The 27554-nt window shown below is 40.9% G+C and overlaps 2 protein-coding genes across 3 annotated transcripts in view; one reads left to right on the forward strand and one right to left on the reverse strand.

Annotated features, from left to right (window-relative positions):
• On the forward strand, nucleotides 1–25561 carry tmem200a (transmembrane protein 200A). The gene is made up of 5 exons (XM_074685713.1): nucleotides 1–709; nucleotides 19104–19238; nucleotides 19939–20228; nucleotides 20355–20518; nucleotides 23203–25561. The coding sequence occupies exons 2-5, from the start codon at nucleotides 19111–19113 to the stop codon at nucleotides 24283–24285; spliced, it is 1665 nt and encodes a 554-aa protein (XP_074541814.1). The 5' UTR covers nucleotides 1–709; nucleotides 19104–19110; the 3' UTR covers nucleotides 24286–25561.
• tmem244 (transmembrane protein 244) overlaps nucleotides 1–27554 on the reverse strand; it is a 110928-nt gene that overhangs the window by 9709 nt on the left and 73665 nt on the right. The window lies entirely within an intron of this gene.

Genomic DNA, 27554 nt, shown 5'->3' on the forward strand with positions numbered 1-27554 from the left:
CTCACATTCCCACAAGCGTAGAAGCGCTTCGGAGGAGTTGGATGGAGCTGTCTCGCTTTCTCGCCGGAACATAGGACTAAAAAAACCTCGCTGTCTTTTGCATTTTTGCATTTCACCGCCAACAACTTCCTGTTGAGATGTTTCTTGAGGATTATTGACTCTTTTCGGACGAAAAAAAATCAAGTTTTTGCGCTCGAATATCGGGGAATCTGGTTTTACGCATTGCTATCAGGAGGGTTCACAGCCGCGTATTTTATCGACGAAACCAGGAATAAACAAGGTCGAGATTTAAACCCGTTAACGACGTTGGAAAGGACACAATGTGTTGAAGGATTTCCCTGCATGTGGAGCGTCTTTAACCACATTGTCCTGAGCGCGCAGTCTCCAAGTGGCCAAAGACATGCTCCACTCAGAGCAAAGTCATCAATTTTCTCACTTTGAGGAGCAGTGTGACCCGAAATAACTGTGATAATGTCATTACATCGACTCCGTGAAGGATCTCTGCTGTGAGGGGAGACTGTGTTGTTGTTCTTAAAGCTCCTCACGGGAGCTGAGCTGTCTCCTGTCATCTTAATTTTCTCCGGCATGGCATCTGAGTGGAAGTAGCCTTCAAAGTGGGAGATGGCTTTTTCTCTCTTCCCTGGTAACGGCCTAATCCCCCTGCATGCCTAATGGCACAGTGACGGTGAAAAGTCGGCTTTTTGCGAAGGTAAGCAGTAAGTTCTGTCTGAACTCCCATCAAACTCTTCAAACTCTCCCTATGAGACAATCTGAGCTGACAGCCTGACAGTCTCTCCCTTTATGTTCATCCATTAATAATCAAGTTTACTCAATATTTTATGCGCAGAAGTTTAGCGTGATGTTTTTATTTACCACCTCTTACCATTGGACATGTTTAATTTTAATTACCTCAGCCTTTGTTTGCTGTGACTGGCTGATTTGAAAGGGTTTTTAGTTAAATGTGCCAGGTTATGTCAATTAACTTTTCTCTGCCATCCTGCTCTTTTTCTTTTATCCCTGTCAAAAACAAGGTCCAAGTTCACCATTCAACACATGATAAACCTTTCCAGTCCAACCCTTCAAGTAATACTTTAAAATTTCTTTCTAGAGATGATTCCAAACTGCTATGGATCACTTGGGCTCAACGCTTCACTCCTTTTATCTCACTGACAAACCAAAGAGTGAAGGACACATCGTTTGCCTAACTTTGTCATTTTGGGCCTTTGAGAATTCAAAGTTCACCTTCTCAATCATGACATGCCTCCATCAGCTAAAATACTGCCTCAGTGGGCACTGACGTGTGCCAGAGCCGGGTGTAGAAGGGGTCAGGTTTGTGTAGCAGGTGGACTGATGTTGCACCCTCTCTGCAAACTGAAACACACGTTCAACTCATCTATAAAACAGCAAAGATCCCCAGATGTGTCCCCTTCCACACAAGACAGACTCAGACTCATTTCTCTTCTGCTTCACTGATAAGAGTCTCATTCCTCCATAGAGCTGCCAAACATGATGTCACAAACCCCATTTTTAACTTTACACAACTATGTTCACTATGTACATCACTCAACTTCTCTAAAAAAAGAAAACGTTCACCTAGATCAGCATGCTGCTAAGACAGAAAGCATGTTTGACAAACATGACTTTTTGGTTTTAGTTTTATGCTTTGACCCAAATCCCATCTATTTTAAAAGTAGAGGCAGGATTTTGGCCTATATGGCTGCAAATCACCAGGGGGAGCTCTAAATCTTTTGGCTTATCTTTTTGTGGGTTGTGTTGTTCATCCTCCTTTAATGTAGAAACAAGCAAAGAGGGCAAGATCAAAGCTTTTTTAGAGGCCATTGTTATAGCTTAAAAAAAAAAAAAGCTGCCCTGCATTGTAGTCACCATAGACTGTAAAAAAAGAATGGACGTCATCTTGCTTGGCCTGAAGTGAGGTTGCAACAAAAACTGCTCCCCCTGGTGGCTGGCTGCAGTATGTGTCAAAAAATCAGTCCCTCCAGTCATTCCAGATGGGCTGTGGTCAAACTTTAAAAAATTATTACACCTCATAGAGATGTTTCTCACGTCCGATTGTTGTGGTGATTTGAAGATATTATATAGCTGCCTAGTATTCAAGTCCTCTTCTTTCCGAAAAGTTTCATTTTCATTAGTTATAAGAAGTTTAAAACAAGGTTTTACGTCACGTTTAACGCTGATTAACAGCTGCTGTTCTTGTGTATTTTTTTCGGGGATATTAAAATATGTCGGGAGGGAGGGTCAAGAAGTGATTAGACTCTCGAAAGAAAAAAATTATTATTATTTTTGTCACCTGGCTCCACTCAGATTCTCCCAGAATCCCTCACAGTCTCTAACTGCGCAGACTCTGGCTGCACAACGGCTACTAATGGCTGCGCCTGTGACGGAGGAATTTTGGCTTCAAACCGTACAATGGTAAATGGCGGAGCCACACAGTCCACTTCGTATACAGTTTATGGTAGTCACAAATAAGGAAATAAGGTCTCCCAAAGTATTTTTGGTGCAAGATTGTAAACATGTCAGATTTGGCTACAAAAATGTGTATTTTGAGTCAAGCTTTAAAATAGAGCCTCAAGTGGACATGCAAGGAAACCCCAACCCCAGAGTTTGAAGTTCTTTTACCACTATGCAGTTATGTTTTGCAGTGGTGTGGCCCAGCCTTTTAAACACTCCAGGTGTTTTGGATGTTGTAATCTAATAAACCTTAAACATATCAAGTACAACGCCTGGGTAACTCTCTCACACCCTCCAGCCAACAATAAAGCTGCTCTGCTCATGCATTGCACACTCTTCCCACAGGCCTGGAGCCTTTCTATTCCACTGACTGGATACACAACACAGTATTCTTGCATTTGTTTTCTGGATTTGTGTGCTTCATTGGGCCACAAAATTGCAACAAATTGGCCAGTAATGTGATAAAGACAGAGTGTTGATAGAATTACATTTCCATTTTTGTGTCTTTCCAGTTCTGAATCTGCAGCCCATTTATGGTACTGGAAATTTTTGGCCTAGTGATGTTTTTTACGTGTGACCCAGTTGGCTACAGTTGCTGCAACACACTTGATGATAGTTTTAATTCTGCTGTGGTTTATTGTGATACAAAATAATCCTCTGAAAACAAAGGCTGAACTTGAAGGTAGAAATAGTGAAGGTCAAACATCTCGTTGTAGGTACAAGGAGCCAGAAACCTGAAAGATCAGAGCCTGCAGATTCTCTGTCTCTTTCTAATGTCGGCGAATGAGAAGTTACTTTCACCTTGAGAGTTGTTTGAAGAACGAGGGAAAGCCTCAGAGCCAAATGGCTCACAGCGAGACGCTTTGCTGCCAAATGTTTTTACAGAAATTATCAGACTTTAATTTAGAAATCGTTAAGAAGTCTGGGGATATATGAGCTAATCCTCAAACACAGATAACCTCTAAATGGATAATCCTGTTTGAATCCCCTCTAGGTCAGCCATTCCTTCACTTTGTCGCTCCCGGAGGGAGATGTGAAAGCTTCAAAACCACTCACCGATAATTAGATAAAATCCCACAGACCCCTTATGGAGAAACACTCCAATTTATTAGAGTTACTGTTTCCCTGAGAAGGTTTCTTGAGGCCAGAGCCTAAAAGAAGTGTTCATTTAGGGAAAATCTCAGAACACATCAGCTATGGTCAGATGACGATACAGCCTCTTGGAGTGACTTCTCAGGCATTCCAGTGGTTAACGAAAAAAGGCTCACCACCATGACTTCTCAGTGCGCTGCAGTGTTTACAGATTAATCAGCAACTTGTGATCACACTAACAACGAGGCACAAGTCACCCCTCCAGATACGGCTGTCATGTCTTGGTTGATTATCCTCCTGAGTAGCAACTGCTCATTCGTTTCTTGGGGTCCTAGTTTCACTGTAAATACTGTAATACAAGAGAGGGCTCCTGTCTCTCACTCTTTTTCTCCTATAGTTGGCACAGAGATCTACTTTGGAAACGTTCTTGTTCAGTTGTTAAAACTGAAAGTTTTGATGCAGAAAATACAGTTAGTTGCACTTGCACGCAGATCTATGGTGGTTGGTAGGTGTCATAAATTTGTAAGTTAATTGTAAATCATCTTTTTTTTTTGCAAAAAGAAAAAAAAACAACAACACCAATGAAAAACATGAAGAGAAATGCTACAAGAATGAAAACAGAACAACACAACAGAAGTAGAAACAGAAGTTAAAAGGTTAACTGTAGCTGTTTTCTAACTAACAGTATTCCAACAGATACACAAAAGTTGCGAAAGTAAGTAAAAACATAGTTTTCCTTTTTAACTTCAGCTATGAAAATATAGCTTTGTAGGGCTCTTACCTTGTGATGTCTTTTGTTGTATTTATATTTCTATAATATTTACCTGTAATGTTGTACTGTTTCATTTAGCAGATGCTTTTGTTCAAAGTGACGTATAACATGCAAGAATTTAGACAGAAGGGGAAACCTTAGTCAGTGCGACAAGTGCTTTAAGTTATGACTGCAGGTGCTGCCATCAAGTGCAAGAATATTTTTTTTCCAATGTAGAATCAAGTAGCCATAATTTACCACAATCAATCCCTGCAACACTATAGTTCAAAGAGGACGAAATGCTGGATGTCTTCCATCATTGCTCTTAGTTTACTGTGTCCCATTTTTATTCTTTGTTAGATTTATTAGTGGGGTACACTGTGTAGTGTTGCTATGGCGTCACGCTATTATGTTACTGATGGGGCTGTCGGCATCCAGCTTACACACCGCCTACCACGAGGGGGCACGGTTGGCTGTTGAAACGCAAACAAGCTTAACCGAGCCAACCCATGCCAAACCTAATGATCTAAACTGTGTACTGCTTGATGGAAACAGGGTTTAAGATCTGGGTCTTAAACCTTCTGACTCACTCTACCCCTGAAGACAAAGAGGAGAAGGGTCGGATTAATCACATGATTTTTCTGAGTTAACTTGCTATTAAAGGGCAACTCCGGTTTTTTGACACCTGGACCTTATTTATAGGTGTGTGCATGCTCATATACTCACTCAGACAAACATCGTGCAGCTCTGAGTCCTTCAGAAGTTATTTAGATCCAGCTGATTTTAGCCGCACTTAGCGGGGGCCACGGCAAGGGAGCTTCAGCGCGGGACATAATCTCTGCAAAATTGCTCATTTCGGCTATAGTTTTTCATCCATCGCCAGTGTTATCACAAAGTCAGCTCGTCTTCCATCTTCAGACTACAACTTTGAGTTTGACGGTTGTCCTTACCGGTTTGAGCCTGAGTACATGGACGAGGAGCTCCACGAAAGAAGGATGCAGAGGGAGAGAGACGAAGAGCTGACTCGAGAACAACAAACAGGAGCACGTCCACGACTCAATGCGAACTGGTGGTGCGCTTGTGGACAGTGTTTGCCTATGGCAACAGAAGAGGAGTGTGTTTGTGATAACGATGGATAGCAATGGATGAAAAAATATAGCCGAAATGAGCGATTTTGCAGAGATTATGACCCGCGCTGAAGCTCCCTTGCCGTGGCCCCCGCTAAGTGCGACTAAAATCAGCTGGATCTAAATAACTTCTGAAGGACTCCGAGCTGAAAAAAAATGGAGTTGCCCTTTAAACGCCTAAGTGTTCCCTGCACAGATGAGTTTTCAGACTTCTTTTAAAAGTAGAAAGGGACTCTGCGGATCGTATAGAGTTAGGTAATTCATTCCACCATTTGGGCACGACAGAGGAGAAGAGTCTGGCTAGAGATTCAGAGCCGCGCTGGGCTGGGAGCACCAGGCGTCTCTCACAAGCATCTTACATTTAGTTGAAATAATCAGTCATGCTATAACCTTAGCATTATAGCGTTATTTATCACAGCTAAAGTTTAAATAGAAAAAAATGTTTACTTACTTTCACAACTTTTCTATGTCCCATCTGTTAGAAAACCACTTGTGAGAAAAACGCTAAAGTTGACCTCTTTTAATTCTGTAGTGGTTGTACTCCTGTTGTGTTGTGGCATTTGCATTCGTGTTGGTCTGTTGTAGCATGTGCCTTCATGTTTTTCATTGGTGTGGTTGTGTTTCTTCCATTTGCAAAGCGTTTTTAATTTGTAAATCAACTGACACCTGACAGCAGGTCACCGTAGATATCTATTCATTGTGAGAAATGTTCGACTGCCACAGATGGGAGCTGTAATGACGGCACAGAGAATTGTGTTCCTGCACACAGCAAAGTCTGTTGATTTGTGATTAGTGATTACCAAATGTATTATGAACAGACTACATGTGTGAACCAGAACACTTCTCATCCTGGAAGTCAAGATTCTACATTACACTATGTGCAGATACAACATTTTTATCTTGGATTGTAAATCAAAATTCTCAGAGACTCAAGATAAATCTGACGAAAGAAACAAAAGGGGGCCCCTGGATCTTAACATGGACCCCACAAAGTTCCCAGGACCCTAGTTTGGGTATCAAATCTGCAGTGTAGTTGGAGGCAAGACAGCTCATATTCCAGGATGAGTGTGGGTGACTTCTTCAAAAAAAGGGACTGCAGGGAAGACAGAGTGAGTCATTTTGTTTGAGTCAACAGGGGGCTCACACACACACACACACACACACACACACACACACACACACACACACACACATACACACACACACACACACACAGGCGTGGCATGAGCACCCGATGATTCAATTCCAAACTTAATTCGGTTGAGTAAGGCTGGATTGATTGCAGGAGGCGTGAAGGATGCGAGACTTGCGTAAAAAAGCTCAGTATGTATCATCAGAATAATGAGCAGATAAAAAACAAACAATATGGTGAAGATGTTCCAGAATTTAACACTTGAGCGCTTACATCAGAAAATGTGTTGCTGAAAGGTCAGCGTGAAAACTCAGAGTGACATATTCTCCAGACAGATGACTCACAAATGACCGAGAGTCTGTAGGAGTGAAGTAATGCACAAACACACGCTCACTATCTGTTTATCTGTGGCTCTTTCCTGCTACTCCTTTTCTCTTTCGCAGGACTCCTTTCATCACTCTGGTTGTCACTCCGATAGCCAGAGGACCTGTGATCAAATAAAACTCACACCTTTTAATAAAAATACAAGAGCTAGCAGTCTTGTACTTTAAGATCTGCATTGTAAGAACTTCAGTCAGGCTGCTGTATCGGGTTCATGCAGAGGTCTGATTTCTCAGGAGCCAGAGTCAGCCACAAAGCAAACTCACAGGTATCACATTTTAATTTTACCTGATTCTGCAGCTCAGTTCAAATCAATGTCAAGCGAGAAAACATGACTTTGAACATTATGTAACAGCTCGACACATGGAATTTGATAAATGGAAGTTTTTTTTTAAGAGCCATTCTCTCCCTGCTGTATCATAAAAGCTACTGAACATCCCAGCTCCAACTACACAGGTGTGTTTTTTTCTGCCTGAGTAGACTCCCCTCAAGAGTGTGTGGGTGTGTGGTGACTGAGCCGTTTTTCCTGTGTGCTGTGTTGCATTTGTTAGGGTGTTATTCAGTGGCCTGAGATGACTTCCTTCACAGTTTTACACATCCTCAACCTGAGAAGTGGGCTAATGGCATGTTCGTGTTGTATCAAAGTTGTGTTGTTAACAGTTTTAAAAGTTGTGACTGCCTCAAGTTAGAATTCAAGTTGAGTTTTGTGAAAGTTTTGGCAGACTGCATGCTATGCTGTTTTCTATGGAGTGTACAAAGGAAAACTGAAATGCCATCCAGCTTTGCCTGATTTAACATAAATACCAGGAAAAGTAGTCTTTCTTGTAAACATATCTTACAAAAATAAATTACACAAGCACACTACAACCCCATGTTTCTGAAAACAGATGCCTTAACCCTGCCCTCTGTCCAGCTTCGTGTTGACCAGAGCTGTGTGAGCACTTTAGCTGCTGCAATCTGAACATTATTCCCTTTCTGAGTGTGGTTAGCCTTGAAGTTAACTTAGCTACCCGGCTAAAAAACATTCCTGTTATCAGAGCGTGACAGTGTCCGGTCACAGAGCAGGATGACTTCACCACAGTAGCTAGTTAGATTGAAGGGCCGTTTACATGACAACAGTTTTAGGGTGAAACACAAAAGTTATGTTGCATTTGGGCCTTGCGTTTACATGAAACCAGCGTTTCAGCCGACCTAAAACGCAAACTTTTGAAACGGCCGCAAGGGTGGGATTTTTCTGAAATGGTGCCGATACTGTTACCATGTGAACAGTAAGCTAGCATTTTCAGTGGAAACGCTGACACTACGCTATGCTTTGCGCATACATCAGGACAGCAGTACAGCTGTTACGCTCGTCCCGTTGTTGTTCTTGTGCTGCTGAATCTGCTCAATCTATTGACCGTCAGCAAAATGTGCATCTGTTGCTCCACTTCTACGCTTAGTATTCGCTGACCCAACTCAACCCAACTCTACTTTGATGGAGATCTACCAAAAGCCGCTTCTGGACAAGACAATTATAGCGTCAACTATAGGCCTGGCATGCTTACATCAGCGTTTTCAGTCTCTCAGCGTTTCCGTGTAAACGCAGATTTTTTTCACGCATTTTAGTGTTTTTGGATGAAATTTTGTTGTGTAAACGGGGCCTGAGAGATACCATGATGACAGTGCCTGCCTTTTAATTTAAAAAAAATCAAAAGCTCATAGAGACGGCTGGTGAAATTTCCACAAGCAGGAGCACACTGTAACTATCACATGCTTGGTCCATTTTCACACATGTTCAGAGCGTTGTTTCCTCCTCACAGGATGTAGTAATGCACGCACAAGACAATATAAAATATAGCATGTATGTGCCTGAAATTATTTGCTGGGTAACATGCATGCAGGTTTGGTTTGCATGGCTCTCCTACGTCCTTGTGTGGGAACCCTGTGGGCTGGCGTGAGAATCTCACTTGATCTGCTAAATTTTGGCTGAAAATACAGCCAAACTGGCCTCTCCTGCTGGAAACAAGGAGCAGAACTGGTCAGAATTCATGTCCACTCCATTTTTTTAAGAACTGATCTGTGGGACACCAACCTCTGCATGCAGATGTAGTCATGGGTCAGCTTGACTAAAGGAATCAGTGAGACAGCAGAGCTATCAAGAGTGACTTCTTGGTTTAAGACACTGTAAGGTCACGCTCCTGCTGCCAACTCTGACCTCTCGGTTATAAAAACCTGAATTTACTTCAGGGGTCCACAAAGTAAAGTGGGAACTTAACATGCAGTGGGATCCAAATTCAAGCTTTGTCACATCACCTCATATCTTTGTTATAGATTTATTGTCACATAAGGCTGTGAAGGTGAAGCGAATCTCCAAAGAATCATATTGTGAGTACTTCTGCATGAGTAATCACGTTATTGCTACATTTCCCATTGGCTGAAAAGATTATCCCTCACAGGAAGAGTTTGTTATCATCTAAGTTTTGTTTTCATTGTTGGATAATGTGATAACAAACGGGTGAGTCTGAATAATCCTCCACATTAGTTTGCTTTGGAACAAAAGAAAAAGCTCTGCTGGCAAACGCTCATATTTGTGAGCTTTTTCATCTAAAAAATGTACCCAGAAGGCAAAAAAAAGTCATTATAGGACTGTGTTAACTTTTTCAACTTAAAGTTATAAAGGCTTTTTGAAGTCCATTATGTAAAGGATCTCCAGAAACTACTGTGTCTTTTTTACTTCTAGAAACCTACTGATAATGAGATTAACTGATTAATGTGACAGAAAGTAAATTCAGTTTGTTTAATGGGCTGGAAAAGACTAAAACAACAATATGAGATATGTGTCTTCAAATAATCCACTATTCTAATTCTATATAAAGTGATATAGCCTACTATGTGTTATTATTTTGAACACCATGCTGCACTACATTACACTTTGTATTACACTGCAGAGCTTAAGCAGTATGGGATTTTTATTTGACTATGTTTAGATGATAACAATTCACTGAACTTCGGGGTTATCTGCTCTGGAGGACCAATCAGGTCAGACTTGCCCAAATCCCCAAAACCCAAACAGCTTGTCTTGGGTCAGGATTTTACATTCACAAGCACTACTAAGCACAGGTTTTGTCATTGCATATCACATTTTGTGGGCTGGGAGGAAAGCCAAAGACCCACAAATTTCACTAAAAGACTTAACAAAGTGATTTTTGCATAATATCAGACCTTTAAACAAAGAGATTGCACATCATTTATAAAATCATGTTTCAGTGTTTTTAAAATGCTTATATATATATATATATATATATATATATATATATATATATATATATATATATATATATATATATATATATATATATATATATATATATATATATATATATATAAATTTAAGACAGATATTATCATGTGTAGTTGTGGTGTTGGTATTTAGATATCATAAAAGTATTAGTAGCCCTATAGTTTTTTTTTTTTTTTTTGGATAAATAACAGAGCAGATCAGATTTGAGCCAGCATCATAACTTTGTCTTAGTTAGTTGCTCAATAATTTGGCCAACTTTTCAGCCATTTAAGTTAAAATTGTGTCTTTGTCTTTCATCCCCTTGGCACTGTGAGTAATGGCTGGTCTCAGCTATGACGACTAATGTATTTTTACTGAAACTGTAAAGTGGTGGTACCCGGTATTGTGAACAATACAGTAATTGTTTTAGTCTCTAAAAACTCAAATATGACATCCCCCTTTTTAATGCAATTTAAGGAATAATGTCAAACATACAGTGAATATGGTAAATGAAAGGATATTAGTGCGTTATGTGTATGTGCTGCAGGCAGGGCTGAGAGTACTATAGAACATGGACTACGTATGTGAGGACATGATTTCTGAATCACCTTATGAACTGTTCTTTGGATCAAATGCTTTTTCAAAAAATGTGAGAAAAATACGTATTTGCTTTTGAGATCAAGATTTAAATTGAACTTTAGTTTATCACATCACGTATAGCTCATAAACTACACTAAAACATTTTTATACTACTTTAATGAATAAATGAGGTGTTTTTTTAGGTTTTACTGCAATTAAAAGAAAAATAAATGTCAAACATTGGTCTAATTATGCTCTTATGTTCAAATCAATTTAATACCTGAACCTGCTCTTGTCCACGAACCTGAACTCTGTCTGCCGTATTGTGCTTGACGGTGGTGTAGGCGTCCTTTGAAGTGAAGTACTTGAGCTTGACCCGGGCATTAAAACACTTGAAAATCTCTTTATTGCAACATTCAGGTTAAAAGCAGTGTCAAGAGCAGGTTATACAACGACTGAATGCTTTTCACTTTACACTTCCTCATACAGGTGACTGCCAGCAGTCTTTGCATTGGAGCGGGAAGCAAGCTGCTCATCTTAAAGTCTGCCGAACAAAGAAAAACTGAACACATCAGAAATTCCAGCAGAAGCTAACAGCTTATCTGTGTTGCTTTGAGCTGTGTTTGACTCCCAGCTCGATGATATAATGGTAGCTGACCTTAACAGCAGCAGCATGGGGTGGTAGGGGGGGTTGTCTGTTTGTCCCCTGCTACAGTATTTTCTCTGTTAATAGAGCTTTCTGGCCTCAGCTCACCTTCAAAGAGCAGTTTATCTAAAGGAAACACTTGACCCAGTGTTACTGTAATGGACGACATAATGGTGGAAATATGTCTCTCTTTATCACTTTCATTCCTCACTCCTCTTCCTCTTCCATTATCAGCCTTTCGTCTTGAAATGCTAGCATACATTTCACTGAACTGAGTCATCCATGACTAACTTTTCTCAGCTACTTTTTAGAGTCCAAGTAGATCAAAGCACCTCCTCTTTCTTTCCCTCCAGCTGCCTCCTCTGGTCCTGATGCCTCTCCTCTTCTAGCACTACCAATCCTCTTTTTGCAACTTGTCCCTTTCTCTGACCTCAAACACATTCTCTATCATTTTCTCCCGACGACAACTGTAGAGCTTTCACACAGTTTGCAGAAAAAAGAAGATGTAATTAACACTCCCAACACAGTGCTAACTCATTAATTTTTAACACTGCAGCGAAAAAGAATAAAATGCGAGGACTTCTGTGTTTTTTTTTTCCTGCAAACACCTTCTCAAGCCAAACTGTGATGCTCACACATTCTCTGTTCTTCTCTGGTGTCTCCCCCTTTTCTGTCACCTCATATCAATTCCACTCTTGTATCCGTGCTATCTCCCCTGCTCAGTGACATCTATTTAACAATGATGGAGAGGTCAACCCTGGGATGAACCTATAAGGCCTGTCTTTACCTGATATCTCCTCATGGAAATTGAAATATATAACGTGCACTGGAGAAATGCTCCTTAGGTGCTAAAATACATTGTTAATGATATACCTGGCATTCCTGTGCACACAGCTGACAGTTGCTATAGAAACAGGTCACCTACCAGCAGCACATGTAGTTGCTATAGGGACAACACATCACATGACATCGCCTATAGATAGGTATCTTGTCATTATCATGCTACAAAAAGCATCTCTCCACTCAGAGACCTAACACATCACCACCACAGGAAATCACAGCAGAGGTGTTACAGAGCAGAGAGGGGGATCTCTCCTCTCTGACATCATGTTAACCTGAATGTGAACAATCACCTGGATCTGCTCCTTCAAACGTGTTGGTTCATTTGACTGTTTCATAATTTTCCTCCAGTGTGGATAAACAGCAGAAGCAGTTTAGTCATTAGAGTATTAAGGTGATCACAAGGAGGCTAATTTATAATTCATTAAACACTAATTTGGAAAACTGCTCATTAAGGCAGAGCAGGAGAAAATGGAGCAGAGGATGTGGCATTATTTATAAGTTTTATCTGATTTGAGTCGGAAAAAAAGTCATGAATATTCATAGGGTCTGTGCATGATTATAGGGAAAGGTTCACAGACTGAACGCAAAGCAAAAAACAGCCTATGTCTCCCATAAGGAGCGCTTCATATGTTGTAAACGCAGGAAAAGACATCCTGTGAACAGGTATGGCCACAGAAGACAGCCTTGGTGTCATCAAAACCCTGAAACAGCACATTAAAAAAGCACCTTTCAACTTTTTATGTTAATTTTATTGCAGGGTAGTTTTGGTGACTGTATAATATATGGACATAGTGTCTGTGACCTCACACATTTGTTTGTCCATTTAGGCATTTGAAGCCTATCGTCAGCGGACGTCATATGCTGAATTCAACCTAGCTTAGTTCAGTGTTTAGTGTCAGGCTGGCCTAAAAGAGAGGTTTTGGTGTAGCGCCATTTTGCGAATATAGAATTGTTGTCTTGCTGAATCTTTTACTTTGATGTATTGATAGTTAGTTGTTTTACTTTCTGATTAAAAAATAAGGATGTAGCAGCTGTTGGATATTTTAATGTTGATAAGTATAGATAGTAGCGCTAGGACGGTATGCTATTCTCGCAATTTGATTTAAATTGCAATTCTTTGGTAGTAACGATTTTGGGATTTTTAGTTTGCTTTTTGACTACCAGACCATGTGAAAAAGTTAAATGATGATGATAATGTCTATAGACTATATCAAGAGACATATTTTACCATAAAATGCACATCACGTGAGTCAGAGAGAAACATTTCACCCTCTGCTGGAGAAAAGTGGTAACTTTTTTTCCAATCCAGTTAATAAAAAAGACTGAAATGAAGACTTTGAAAAAAAAATTTTTTCAACAACTGTTTGCCATGAGACTTAGGCCCTGTTTACACGACAACTTTTCATCTGAAAACGCTGAAAAAAATCTGCGTTGACACAGAAACCCAGAGGGACTGAAAACGCTGGAGTAAGCATGCCAGGCCTGTAGTCGGTGCTATAACTGTCTGGTCCAGAAGCCACTTTTGGGAGATCTCCACCGAAGTAGGGTTGAGCCGACCATCTGGAGTATTGGGGAATACTAAGTGCAAAAGTGGAGCAACAGATGCTGACAGTCAGCAGATTCAGCAGCACAAGCACAACACGGTAATTCGTGACGATCGTAACAACGGTACTGTTGTCCTCTTATATGCGCTTGTAAGGAGCGGAGTGGGACGTCATCATTTCCACTGAAAACACCGGCTTAACCTTTACACGGCAATGGTGACGGCAGTGTTTCAGAAAAATCCCACTCTGGAGGCTGTTTCCAAAAGTCTGCGTTTAGGTCGGCTAAAACACAACAAAACTTTTGCGTTTCACCCTAAAACCGTTGTCGTGTAAACGGCCCCTTAGAGACAGCTGACCACCCAGCCCATAGATTCTGGACACGTCCCTGCCTGCACAGACCTACTGTTTGAATGTTGATCACAGTTGCTGAATATTAGCACGCCGTATCATGTAGAGACTACACAGGTCTGACATGTTTTCCAGAGCGGAAAGCTGTGTTTGTTTCAGAGCCTGAGTGCTCTCTCATTAGGCCTGCTGGTCTCTCTGTAATGGCAGACTTTTGTTCTCGCCAACCCTCTTTTCTTTGCTCTTGCTTGTTAAAACTGTGGATGCACTTGGTTTGTTTTCTGCATCTGTCGGGAAAAGCACTCTTGTCTTGTTAACGTGGGGCTTTTCTGTCCTCTCCACCACTTTGTTTTTACAGTTGTATTTTTACAGTGTGAGCTGAAGCCTAATGACTTAGTGTTGCACCCTGGAAGATGCACTGATGTATATTAGTGCTTGGATATCTCTTTCTGTCATCTTTGTCTCTCCATTTTATCGTCTCCTCTATCTCCACCCTCCATCTATCTCGCTCAGTAAACAGAGGAAATCTCTCCCCCTGCTCTCAAACATTGTGTGGGTTCCTGTTTGACGCACACAGAGCAGCCAGAGACAGAGCAAGAGGGTGTGCAGAGAAAACCCGAGAAAAAGTGGCCGCTTGTGTTTGTCCTTGTGTGATTCACCATCTGTGGTCGAGCACTTTCCTACAGCAGTATTACTGAAAAGGATGATTGACATGAAAAATACATTAAGAAGTGAGCAGGAGAAAAGAAGGTGGGAGGAGAGGACGTCTGGTCGTGTGTGTGATTCACGCTTACTTTGATTACTAAAAGCTTTGTCTCGCTCTGAATCCTAAAGAAGGGTTTATTGCTTTGAGATATGTGGAAGAAAAGCGGGGAAGGAAGCGACAGAGAGGAGAGTGACCAAATAAAAGAAAATTAAAATTAGAGGCGGATTAAAAATAGATCTGAAGACGAGGAAGGGAAAGGGCGGAGACAAACTGGGAGGTATGAGGATAAAAAAAGCTGGAAAAGCAAGTGAAGGCAGGATAAAATTATTCAGGGTCACAACCAGAATGCATTAGCCCACAGACTGGGGGTGAGAAGGAAAGAGAGCAAGAGATTTAAAGATTGTGAGAGTGAGAAAGAGCTGGAGAGAAACAGAGAAAGAGAGTGGGGGAGATGGAGGTGGAGGCCAGGAAGAAGAGAGAATTTAAAAACAGAAAGGGGAAGGTCATGGGTGTGTGCCTGTTCCCATGCTAAATCAGTTTTATCCTCTTACGCACACTGTTTACCAAATAAACACTTTAATTAATATTACCATATTGAGAAAATCCCACCACAGTGATTTCACAACAAACTGACTCCGCGCTGTTTGCCAAGTGAAGAAATGAAAAAGATCTGATGTGACATACATTTATAATGAAGCAAAACAAGTTTTAACTTTTGGTGTCTTATAAAAAGGTTAAAAATTTGCTTCATGACAGCGTGATGCATGTTTTCTCCCCTCAGTTTTCCACAGCTGAGCCACCTCCAACCTAATATTAATTAGAAAAGCACTCAGAGAGCGCAGACCTCCACCAAGCATATTGTGATTGTCATGCAACACTTAAGTCCTACTTTAATGTTATACTCCCTGTCAGCAGACTGTCTGCTACCATTTGGTGTTAGTTACAGGTTTGTACAATAATTTGTTACCTGAAAGTGCGGAAAATGATGATGACTTAGTTCATATTTCATATTCTGGATCTTAGTATCCAGAATATTGCCAGGATCTGGTTCATAATTTTACATCTGCCAGAAATGATGGTGACCTTGTCTTGTATTGTTTTGCAAAGCAATATGACCATTTATCATGGAGTTATATACACGTATGGTGAAAACAGCCCTATCTCATAATGATAAAGAATCCTTTAAAAAAAACCTGAATCTAGATCAAGGGTCTTCAACCGGTGGCTCTGGAGCCTCGTCGACACTTTGACCCCTTTGCGGTGGCTCCTTGTAGCGTTAATTTTTTTTTAAAAATAGAAATAGAGATTTTTTTTTTTTTGTTTTGGGCAATACAGGGGATATTAATAATTCAAGAAGTTGATCTTAATATGCATCACCTCTTGCAAAAAAGCTTTCAATTTCTTTTTTTTTTTATTTTTATTTTTGCAGATTTTTTGAATTTCGAATTTCTGATATGTTTTTTTTAAATTAAGGAAAACAAATAATCAAATTTCAAACTTTTTAAAAATTTCTGCATACTTATTTTTCAGATTGTAAATTCCCTTTTTTAATTTTGCTATTTTTTTTCACATTTTTTAAACTAAAGCAAATTTTGGAAATTTTTTTTGCAAAAATTGGCAAACTTTAAAAATTCGTTTTCAATAATATGTAATCGTACAATTTTTTGAAATTTCAAATTTTTTTGAAAAGTTTTGCAATTTTTTCAAATTTCATAAATCTTGCAGATTTCTGCAATTTATGAAATTAGATTTTTTTGATATTTGCAACTTTTTCAAAAACAGGAAACTAAGTCATCACATGTAGAATTTTATAAACACAAAAATCTTCTTGTTTGGATAATTCTTCACTAGATTATTACTTGGTATAGAATTTTACAGACACTTAAAAAAAAAAAAAAAAAAAAAAAAAAAAAAAACATCTGTATTTTGAAGATAAAGTAGATTTTGTAGCTCCTGGACGACTTCAATCCAGGTGAGCCGAGGAGAAATGGCTCCTCTGAAAGTAAAAGTTGCAGACCCCTGATCTAAACTGTGATCCGGATCTGACATTTGGAGGTTTAGCTGGCTATGCTAAACGGCGCTAACTGAAATTAACTACAAGAAACATCCCCAGTGTCAACATAAAGATGTGAAGTCTCTCTGCACTTCTTTGTGTTGACTAATTTCAAATTACACGTTTTATCAGGCTGTCCAGTTTTTCTGCTTTATTCCTGCTGATATTTACAGATTAGAATCAAGTTTTTAATGCAGCTGGGGAAATATGGTCGATATCAAACACTACATTCACAGGGTAGCTGTTCTGTGTCCAGTTGGCCGTCCAGCTGCTCATTTGTATGATCAAGGATTTCTTTTAAATACGTCCCAGAGATGAAAAAAGAGACTCATTAGTTATCCTTCTTGAAGAAAATCATAAAAAATTACATTACTTATGCATTAAATACTGAGACATTACTAAACTGAAGAGAGAAATCATGAGTAGCTAAAAGTATAAAAAGGTTGATGTCCTTTGAGTTTTCTCTGGTGGGGAGGGGTGACTTAAAAAAAACCTATAGGTGCCGGTTTTAGTGTGTAAGGTGTTTTCAATTAATTCAAATTAATCAATATGGAGAGTAAGTCTCAGCTACATGTACTGTCCACATGCTCTTCTTTTCCCTCCTCAGCCATTATACCTCTAAGTCTGCAAAAATAAACAACAGATGTGCATAAAAATGTAAGTTTCGTAGGTGCAGGATCTGATTTCTTCAACCTACACAGGCAACTGCTGTGTACAGGAAAACAGTCCGTGCATAACAAACGGTACTTCACTTCACATCAATCATCCGCCCCATTCATCTTTGAAAGACAGAGTTGTGACATTATTTGAGACCCAACTCAAAATAAATGATTTCCAAAGACTCTGAGCAGCTGCCTTTGGTTGTGGAAGATATCAAAACAGAGCTGAGTGTATTTGGGGCCAGCAGTAGATTACATGTCAGAGGAAGCAAGATAATGATGAGAAACAGGATGATGAATTTCAACACACTGTTGCTTCTCATCTGTTATTCCCATTCTGCATCGTTCTGACTTGCAGCTTAGTTGAACTTGGAAATTAATCTGAAGACTACCTGAAAGTTGTCTCATAACATTACACCTAGTTTTTCTACCATCAAACACAGTCAGTGTAATCCTCTTGTTGCTCAACAGGACAATGCTAATATCATTGGAGCCCAGATTAACAGGCATTTAAACATAAATGAGGCTTTTGAGAGGAGGCTGTGTTTGTTCAAGCCCTCTTCATCTTAATAACTATTAATAGATTTTGAGCAGCTGGTGAGCACACACTATGATTCATTCGGATGTAATGTCAGAATAGCTGCACTATATTTCCACTTTTATATCCGTGACGTACATTACAACCATGAAAGCAAAAATAACAAGAGTTGTTATGAAATCAATTCTGGAAAAACAAGCTGTGTATGTTTTCATCTCTGCCTCTCAGCTTTCTACTCCTATATATCTCTCATCATCTTGTTTCCTGAGTTTCTCCCTCGCACACACAGGAAAACCTCCGTAAACAAACACTCTGCCGGGGTAAACCTATAACTATGTGCAGTATTCACACACATGCACGTCCCGCCAATGTGGCCCTGAGGATCGACAGCAGACAACAAAAATATGATGAGTAAATAGAGATGTTTGACAGGATGTGTACATTATTGTATGCTCACATCTTCATCAGTGCTGAACTGTTAACATCCCTATTCTCCCACAGGACAGGATGCTGATGTTTGACGCACTCTCCTGGATAAATTACGCAAACGAACAGCTGTTTTTCAGAAGTCACAGCTGTATATGACACGACATGTCTGCATGTGTAAATAAAGACAAATAGAGTTGTTTTTCCTGGATCTGGTTCGATCTGCTGTAAATGATGTGGCACTGTGAATGTTTAGCATTTTATACCTTCTGTGAAAAGACTATCTGGGAAACTTTGGCAGTGCGAGAATACATCGGCCTCCCTGCCCTTTTCATTGTTTGTGAGATTTACTTTATATGCAAATTTTTCTGTCAAACTGATGTCTGAAGTTCTTGGAGAGTTGTTTCTTTCTGAATGTGTCCAACAGAGCAAACAAACTGAAAGTAGACTGTCTGGGAACAGCAGTAGTTTAGTGAACTGGCAGTTCAAGCAGACACAGAACAGACACTGAACATAAAGTGCATGTTAATTCATTTCTTTTTCATTTCTGCAGGTAAAGGATGACTGCAGCAGCAGGTGTACTAACAGGCTTGGCTAAGCTAAAACGGCAGGACTCTGCCCGCTCTCAACACCGGCCTGTGCCGTTGTCGCCAGGCCTGGGGAACCCTGGGACTGAGGCTGCTCCAAGGTGATTCATTAGAGACAGATTAAACACAGACCCTTGATGATGGTTAAAAAGCTTAGAAAATGAGACACAGGGACATATCTCTGTGATTCACAGGCAAAGCTAGTTTAATGTTGATGCCCACAAAGAAGATGGAGTTTGCTCAAGTCAACATCAACACTCTTCCACTCTGTGTTTTTGGTTATTCTCTCGACTACTCCAGCTTTCTTGTTTTTGTTTTTGAGTCTTTTTTCAAAGATTAGAGCTGTTTTCCGCTGTTGTGCAAAACGTTTTTTTCTCGTCTTTGATACCACTGAATTAGGGATGGGTACCTTTCACATTTGAAATGATACAGTACCAATACCTGGAACCTGTCAATCGGTACTGGTACTCTATGGTACCACTTTTCAGTACTTTCCTGTGTGTATGTGATAAAATATATCAATTTGTGTAATGATAAAGTGTAGAAAAATTCTATTCCTCAATGTATAACCTTGCATTGCTGTGTTCATGTCCAGCATGGGAAATCGCCAACTCTTCCACTCATAGTCACAAGGATGCATTTAGGTACCTAAACATGGTACCTTTTGGTCTTACATGAATCGATACCCGGTATTTTTGCCACAATTAGGTTGGTACCTTTAGAAGTACCTAATTCGGTACCCATCCCTACACTGAATAGAGCTCCTTTACCATTTCTGTCTTCTCTGATTCTTTTTGCCAGAAAGCGTAAACGGCGCACTGATGTTGTGGTGGTACGGGGGAGACTCCGCCTCTACTCCGCCTCTGGGTTCTTCCTCCTTCTGGGACTGGTCATCCTGGCCATAGGCATCGGGATGGCCACACTGGGTTACTGGCCACACAGTGAAACCTCACTCAAATCGCCCACTGGAAAGGAATCAGTGGCAGCAGCTGCTGAAGGAGCTAAAACATCTGCAACAGGGGAAGAAAACGGAGCCAATATTGCAGTGATGGACGAAGATGTGGCTAACTCCAACGCTAGCCATGTTCAAGGTCAGTAAACAAGGAAATAAAAAGGTTTACTGAATGCAATTCCTCCTTTTTTTTAACTTCTTTTTGCCAATTTAACTCAAACATTTTTACTCGTATGAAGAAAAAACACTTTGTCTTCACATGTAGATGCACCGTCCAAGCAGACAGGGGGCGTTCTGACAAGATTCCTGGAGCAGCATCGTCACTCTGAGAGGATGAAAATGTTCGGACCTTTCACCATGGGCATTGGGATTTTCATCTTTATCTGTGCCAACGCTATTCTTCATGAAAACAGAGACAGAGAAACTAAGGTAGGGTTTAATCAGCCACCGGAGATGTTAGGTCCAACAGGAGCTCTTGATGTAGGTGTTTTGTCTGCAGGGTTTAAAACACTCCACTTTGCAGAACAGGGTGCTAGAATAGTTACATAAGAATATTTCTCACACATATTTCAATTCGACAAAAAAAAGCCTCATACCTTTCCTTAACCCCAGTTTTTCATTCCTGTTCTCTCTCCTCTCTCTACAAAGTGAGGGACATACACGCTGCAGCCAGGAATCCTAATTCATCATCCCTACATAATGAACATGCAAATCATATTTCTGCCAACCTCCAGCCACTCTTATCTCTGCAGTTTTCCTCTGATCATATTTCCACTGCTCTTATGCCCTCTTGTTCTCCTTCTTGATTCAATTACACTTCCCGTCCTCCTGTCTTCTCCACTTTCAGGTAAACTGTGCTCACCAAGGTCACAGAAATCCAGCAAACACACAAATTAAGAGATCTAGAAGTAATCATTCAATTTCATCTTTTCTCTGTGACTTTGATCATTTATTGGCATGTATAAAAGGCTAAACAACGTGTGTATTACTTTTAATACCACTTCCAGTATATTAAACAAACAAAATCCTTTAATCTGTGGCAAATAGAACAGGAAAACAGAAAGGAGCAAGGAATGTGAAAGCACAGAACTATAGGGAAACATACTGTGAGCAGGATCATGTGACCTCTATTTCATCTAACTCCTCATAATACCTCACTGACATCACTGCACTGAGGGATGACCAGTGAATTTAACATTAGTGCCCAAAAGTATACAGCTTATATTGAACCCTTTCTTAACTGCTATTTAGTTTATTACTGTGAACAAATTTTATTCTGTTTTTTGATACTGCATGTTGTATGTTTTGATACTCGGTCCTACCGAAGCATTTTGGTTGGTGCCACAAAAGAACCAAAATTCAGTACCCAGCCATAGCCTGCTATTTTTATCATTGGATCATGTAGACTTGATAGCTCTAAAATGGAACTACTTATCGAGCAAGACTGCAGACGTAAGTTTGGCACAGATTAAAACCTGTTGGGGTCTGAGATCATTCACATCTTCTTCATTTCTGCTTGCATTGAAAGTTGTGGAAATCTTCAGCTTTTCTCTCATTTTGTGTTTTTGTTTTGGAGTTAAAGATATGTCATGAACAGGTTAAAGGTATAATTAGTAGTTTGATTTAGACACACTTTTTGTTATACTGGTTAAAATGATCTATATGTCTCGATAGCAAGCAATAAATGACGTGTTCTTAAATGAAAGCAAATAATATCCACGATCTAAAGCAGGAGAAAACCCAGGAAAACATCAGCCAATCACATCGATTAGGATCCTATCTGTTAAACCAATCAAATCCCATCCTGCCGCTTTGCCCCCCTCCTGCGCGTACATTTCACCGGTGCGCACTGCTCCTCACTCAATGCATGTTCCCGAGTTTAGCGGTATACAGCAGAAGAATGGCAGTGAAACTACCTATTCCCCGATTACTGGTAACCGCTCTTCCAGCTTAACAGAGCAAGAAAAGAAAGACGGAAGCTTTCTTTTCTTGCTCTGTTCCCCTGCCTCTAACTACTGCCCCTCTCACTCGTCCTCGGGCCTGTCCCCTCTGACCCGATGAGGTACTTGGCTCTTGGCTGTAGTTCGGATCAGAGTCTAGTAAACTCTCACCACAGGGGCTCTGACAAGCAAAAAAATTGTGATATTTAGTAAGTCCTAGAGAAAATGTACATGTACTATTTTTATTACAGCTTTACTCCTGGTATCGTGTCACAGGTAAAAGTGGATATTGCTAGCATGACAGTTACAAGTGCTGACAAAAGTCATGTTTGTTTATTTGTTTTTTAGCTTTACGTTTTAACATTTTGGTGTTTCCTTACCTCTGAATGAGACATGACTCGTAGTGCAAAACATAGAATGATGTGCTGAGTCCCTCTTTCAGTCATTCACAATCATAGTCGCAAATTAGCGGCGCCTGTGCATGTGAGCGGGGGCGTTGCTTTGAAGGACCCCAAAGGGAGGGGGAGGAGCGGCTTGGAGGAGTCCTGACGAGATGCTACATTCAAATTCATGCTAGTTTCTTAGGACTGCCAACCCTGCCTTTAAGTCTGATGAGCCAGACATGTTTCTTTAAATTTAAACAAAACATTACAGACTCATTTGTCACCTGATTCATAGAGGACCACTGAAGGCTAGGGCTGGACAATTAATTGGATTTTAATTGTGATTTCAATTTTGCCATCTGACAATCATAAAAACGATCTAATCGAAGAAAAACAATTAATATGTCACACAGTGTAGATGTATGCAAGTTCCTGTGCTTCATAGCTCTTCTGTGTTCCATGTGCAGCCACAGCGAGTGTGTGTGACTTTTGTGTATCAATAATACTGTATGTGCCACTTGCTGGTTCTTTAAAGTTGTGTTTAAATCAGTACTGAAGTTTTTGAATAAATGAATAATTGTGTATATTAATTATGATTTCAATATCACTTAAAATAATTGGGATTCTTAATTTTACCATAATCGCCCAGCCCTACTGAAGGCGATGGCAGACCTCACAGTGAAGTATTTCACCCAGCTGTGTAGTAAAATAAAATGTTAATCACATACTGAAGTAATCTAAAGGTAAATATGTTTCCTATCACTGTTGATATTTCTCTCCTCTGCTCTAGATAATCCATATGAGAGACATGTACTCCACAGTCATCGACATCCACCGCCTCAGGCAAAAGGAGCAAAAACAACACCATCACAGAAACAGCACCTACTCAAGAGACGGCTTCGGAGCTGATAATGCATCACGGTTTGCTAGTAACTCCCTCCTCACTTTCTCCTCCCGGGCGGGAAGTGTTGCTGGAGGTTCCACCGAGGAGGAGGAGGTGCTGTTAGGAGCTGAGGACCTTCATAACAACAGGTCACAGGCTAAGCTGGATTGTAGTTTTGCTGGGCTGCTGGCGCCACTCTACAAGGACCGCCCTTTTTATGGTCCTGGACTTGGGTTGGTTCACTCAGATTCCATGAGGCATCAGTGGTCAGTGGACGGAGACGGGGAGAGAGGAGGGCACCACGCTCGCTCTATCGTCTCCTCCTCTATCTCTGCCTTCACACTCCCTGTCATAAAACTCAACAACTGCGTCATTGACGAGCCAGAGATGGAGGCGATCACTGAGGAGGACAGAGTTGGCGAAAGGAGAGACGGAGAGAGGTCACAGCCTCTGAGCTCCATGGAGTCTCTGGTGGTTCCTGTAGCATCTGTTGCCAAGGCCTCCAAACCTCCAGGCCTCCACAGGAGTAACTCTGCGTCCTCGTCCTCCCACTGCTCCTCCGTCTCCTCCACCTCGCTCTCACCAGCTCCCTCAGGCTGCTGGCTTTCTCCCGGAGCAGCAAGGACTGACTTTGGCTCCAACTCCTCTCTGCACATGCTCAGTAGCCACTCAAAGTCTCTGGACCTGGAGCGTAGACCGAGCATGCTGAGCGTGAACCCTGAGCAGCGGAAGCACCCCAGCTGGCCACGCCTTGACCGTAGTAACAGCAGCCGCAGTAACAGCAGCAGCCGTGGCAGCTGTAAAGGCTACACACGGCTAGAAGACAGGGAGGAGCAAGGTGAGCGGCTGCTGGATGTGACCGGGAGGCGTGACTACAGCAAACGGGAAAAGCTGCTGATGATATCGAGGTCACATAATAATCTGAGCTTCGAGCATGATGAGTTTAACAGCAGCACACTGAAGAGGGGCAGCTCAGAGACCCGGTTCTGAAGCTCTGGACTAAAGGTTAAAGACTCCCGCTCCGTTCCATGAAGTGTGTCAGGGGAGGAATGAAGTTTAACTGCTTCACTCTTGTGCCACAAACACTTTAACGTGCTTTCAGAGACTTGTTTGAGCCTCAGTGTTGGACCATGTTTTTCTGTAAGAGAAAGACCAAAAAATGAAGCAGCACTTCCAGAGAAGGTGTTTTTAGCTCTAACGTGACCTTTGACCTCCATGTAGGGCGGCGAGTGGAAAGAAGTTTCCAGCAGGATTGGATAAATAAATCACATTACATCATCCGTCTGCTTTGTACAAACATAGTTCTAATAAAGTTTGAACAGGATCTCAACCCTCCGACATTGCTTGAGATCGATGCTGTTTCATTTTAACAGGTTTTGAAAATTGCTTTTCTAAAACAGCCGGCAGGTTTTACTCCAGCTGCTGCCAGTGAAATCAAGGACACACCAGCAGCACTCCAGTTTCTTCTTAAGTGGGTAACAAAAAAGCAGATTTAAACGATTCAAAACAGGGTCTAAGAAAAACCTGGGGAAGACGCATCAGTGGTTTAAAGACTGTGTTAGTCAAACTAATGATCTATGGGGCGAGGGCACCTTCGACAACAAACTGTTAATGAGATGGTACAGGGAAGCTGTGGTTGGTAAACGACAAATAAACAACTATCTACTCAAACAGTGACCTTAATTAACCTGAGCTGAAGGAAGCACCAGGCTTCTATTCTTGTCAGGCGCTAATTCTTAATTTGCTCAGTTGTTACTCTTGTTCATTTAGTATAAAAGATAATCAGTGCAAGGCAAGTTGAAAGAACCCAGCAGCTCAGAAACCCATCGTGCCTTAGAGAGGCATCAATTGTAAAACATTTTAAGTTATTTAAGGCTGTGTCTGAAACTACAGACCAAATCAAATAATTGACCTTTGGTTAAGCCACGGACTCTTCCACTTAGTAGGACGAACAATGACCATTTCACAGGAGACTACTGATGGCTTCTGGAGACAGAAAGATCAAATATCATCTAGAAGTCACCAAGAGGGTCCAAACTAAGCAAAGAATATAGATGTCCCAGTAAAACGTAATGGCCCTCATCATCATCTCTGACAAAATATAGAGGATCAGCATTACTTTACGCAAAGCTGTACGATCACCAAAGTACACAAAATTGGAACAAAATAGGCCAATGGACTCCTAACAAAGTGCAGCTAGGAACCAAATTCTAACCAAATGTGAGGCTAGCATTAGGGTAACATTAGCCTAACAATACAGATAATTAATTTTTTTTTTTTTTTTTCAGCAAAGTGGCAATATGTTGCTTCAAATATGTCAGCTTACCTTATGTTTTGGTTTACCACACATCTTTATCTATAAGGACCTTTTTCTCAGTTGAGATGTGGCTTAGGAAAGGGTAAAAAATACGCCCCTGGCTCAGCCTCTCAGGATAGCTTGGGTTAGAGCTGCGTGTCAGAGTCCTGCACTGGGTCGGGTACCGGACAGATACCCACAAAAACAGCTGATTTGCGGGTGGTTTTTAAAAACTTTTTTTTCCCAGGTTCGGATCTGGGTGGAAAAAATAACATGCAGGTCGGGTCGCGGGTTTTAGTTTGACACATCAAAATTAATATAAAATAATAATAAATACAATGAAATAAAAACATAAGTTGTAAGCTGGTTGTAAGGCTGTGGCCATATAGACTGTAAAAAACACGGACCTCATCCGTAAATCCGTAACATGGTGGAAGGCTGAGCCATGCTATCCAGTTCTTATAATACATCCATGGTTGTGACATGATCACGGCTCGTACCTGCTGAGCGTCGCTTATGTCTGGACAGAAAGTAAGTCTACTATTACACATTTAAAGGTCCTTTTAAGAGTTTAAAAGTTTAAAAGCATTAAACGTAAAAAAAGGAGTGATTTTACAGTTGTATGTGAGAAGATCACAGAGGGTTGATGATGGAGCTGAAGTCAGGCTTTTATTGCTAGAGTTGCTTCATTCAGGTGCGTTGTTTACTCACTGGCATCTGAACTATGGCGATATACCGTTCAATTTTCAGACAATATGACCCAAAATGATTACTTTAAACAAGGTTAAGGGTCGGGCTGCGGGTCATGTTTCAACGGGTCGGATCTGGTTGCGGTACTAATCGAGCTGATGCGCGGGTTTGCAGTTCGGGTGCGGGTTTGTACGTCCCCGGTTCGGGGCGGGGCGGATCTTGAAAATTGGACCCGTGCAGGACTCTGCTGTGTGTACCTCATTAACACTGTTTTTAAACTTTTGATCTCAGAAATACATCATAAAACCAAACGAAAACTGACTTCTGCAATGCATTTCAATAAATGTATGGGCAGAGAATGTCAAGTGTACAGGAATGGTTATGTCCACTGTGATTGGCTCATCGCTGTTGAGAGTGAGGCTTAGCCATAGGTCAATTGTCAAGTAGTAACTCTCAGATAGTATTTAAGGAGTAAGATGCCCATCCCTTATCAGTGTGCTGTTAAAAAACATACTGGGCAATGCAGAAAATTCAATAACCATACACAAACTTTTGTTACGCATAGAGCTACAAAGTTATTTGAATATATTATTTACCACAAATAAAGCATTTCACTTGCACCACTTGTTGCTGCTTAATGAATCAGAATCTCCAAGTTCAGGGCTATAGAGCCCTCCCTCCCTACACTGGAGGGAAAGCCTTCAATTTACCAGTTGATCTATGTTTTAACCCTTACCTCTGATCATAGGAATAAAAATATAAATAAAAATATAATATTTAAGAGAAATCAAAATCAAAAAAGATGAGATGGATGGCAGTCAAAATTGGTAGGCTCTGTGGAATAGACGGGATTTGAGGATAGTCAATGAGTCAAAGAGTCAATGTCACACATATCAGTGGGAGGGAGTTCCACAGATGGGGGAAGAGGGCTGAAGGCTATGGATCTCACGGAGGTCGAGTGGGCTGGGGGGGGATGTTGAGGATGAAGGAGTATAAAGATCTGAAGGTCTTGCTGGGTTTGTTTATGCAGAGGAGATCAGTGAGGTGTAGAGGGGCAAGGTCATGAGCTATGGGTAGTGGCAAAACAATGAGATAATAAATACAAGCAGCTGTTATAAGTTTCCTTTTGGAGGGTGACTCTGCATCAATTATAGAGGTTGAGTAAAAAGCCTGAACATCCAGAGGGAGCTGGGAGTTGAGTTACTGCCCTTTTGCATGAAAAGGAACCAGTTGATAACGTTGTCCAGGATGTCTTTTGCCCCGCTAGAGGGAC

This window comes from Halichoeres trimaculatus, unplaced genomic scaffold, assembly GCF_033239565.1.
Source record: "Halichoeres trimaculatus isolate MK-OKI-2021-1 unplaced genomic scaffold, fHalTri1.1 fHalTri1_scaffold_13, whole genome shotgun sequence".
Taxonomy (NCBI): domain Eukaryota; kingdom Metazoa; phylum Chordata; class Actinopteri; order Labriformes; family Labridae; genus Halichoeres; species Halichoeres trimaculatus.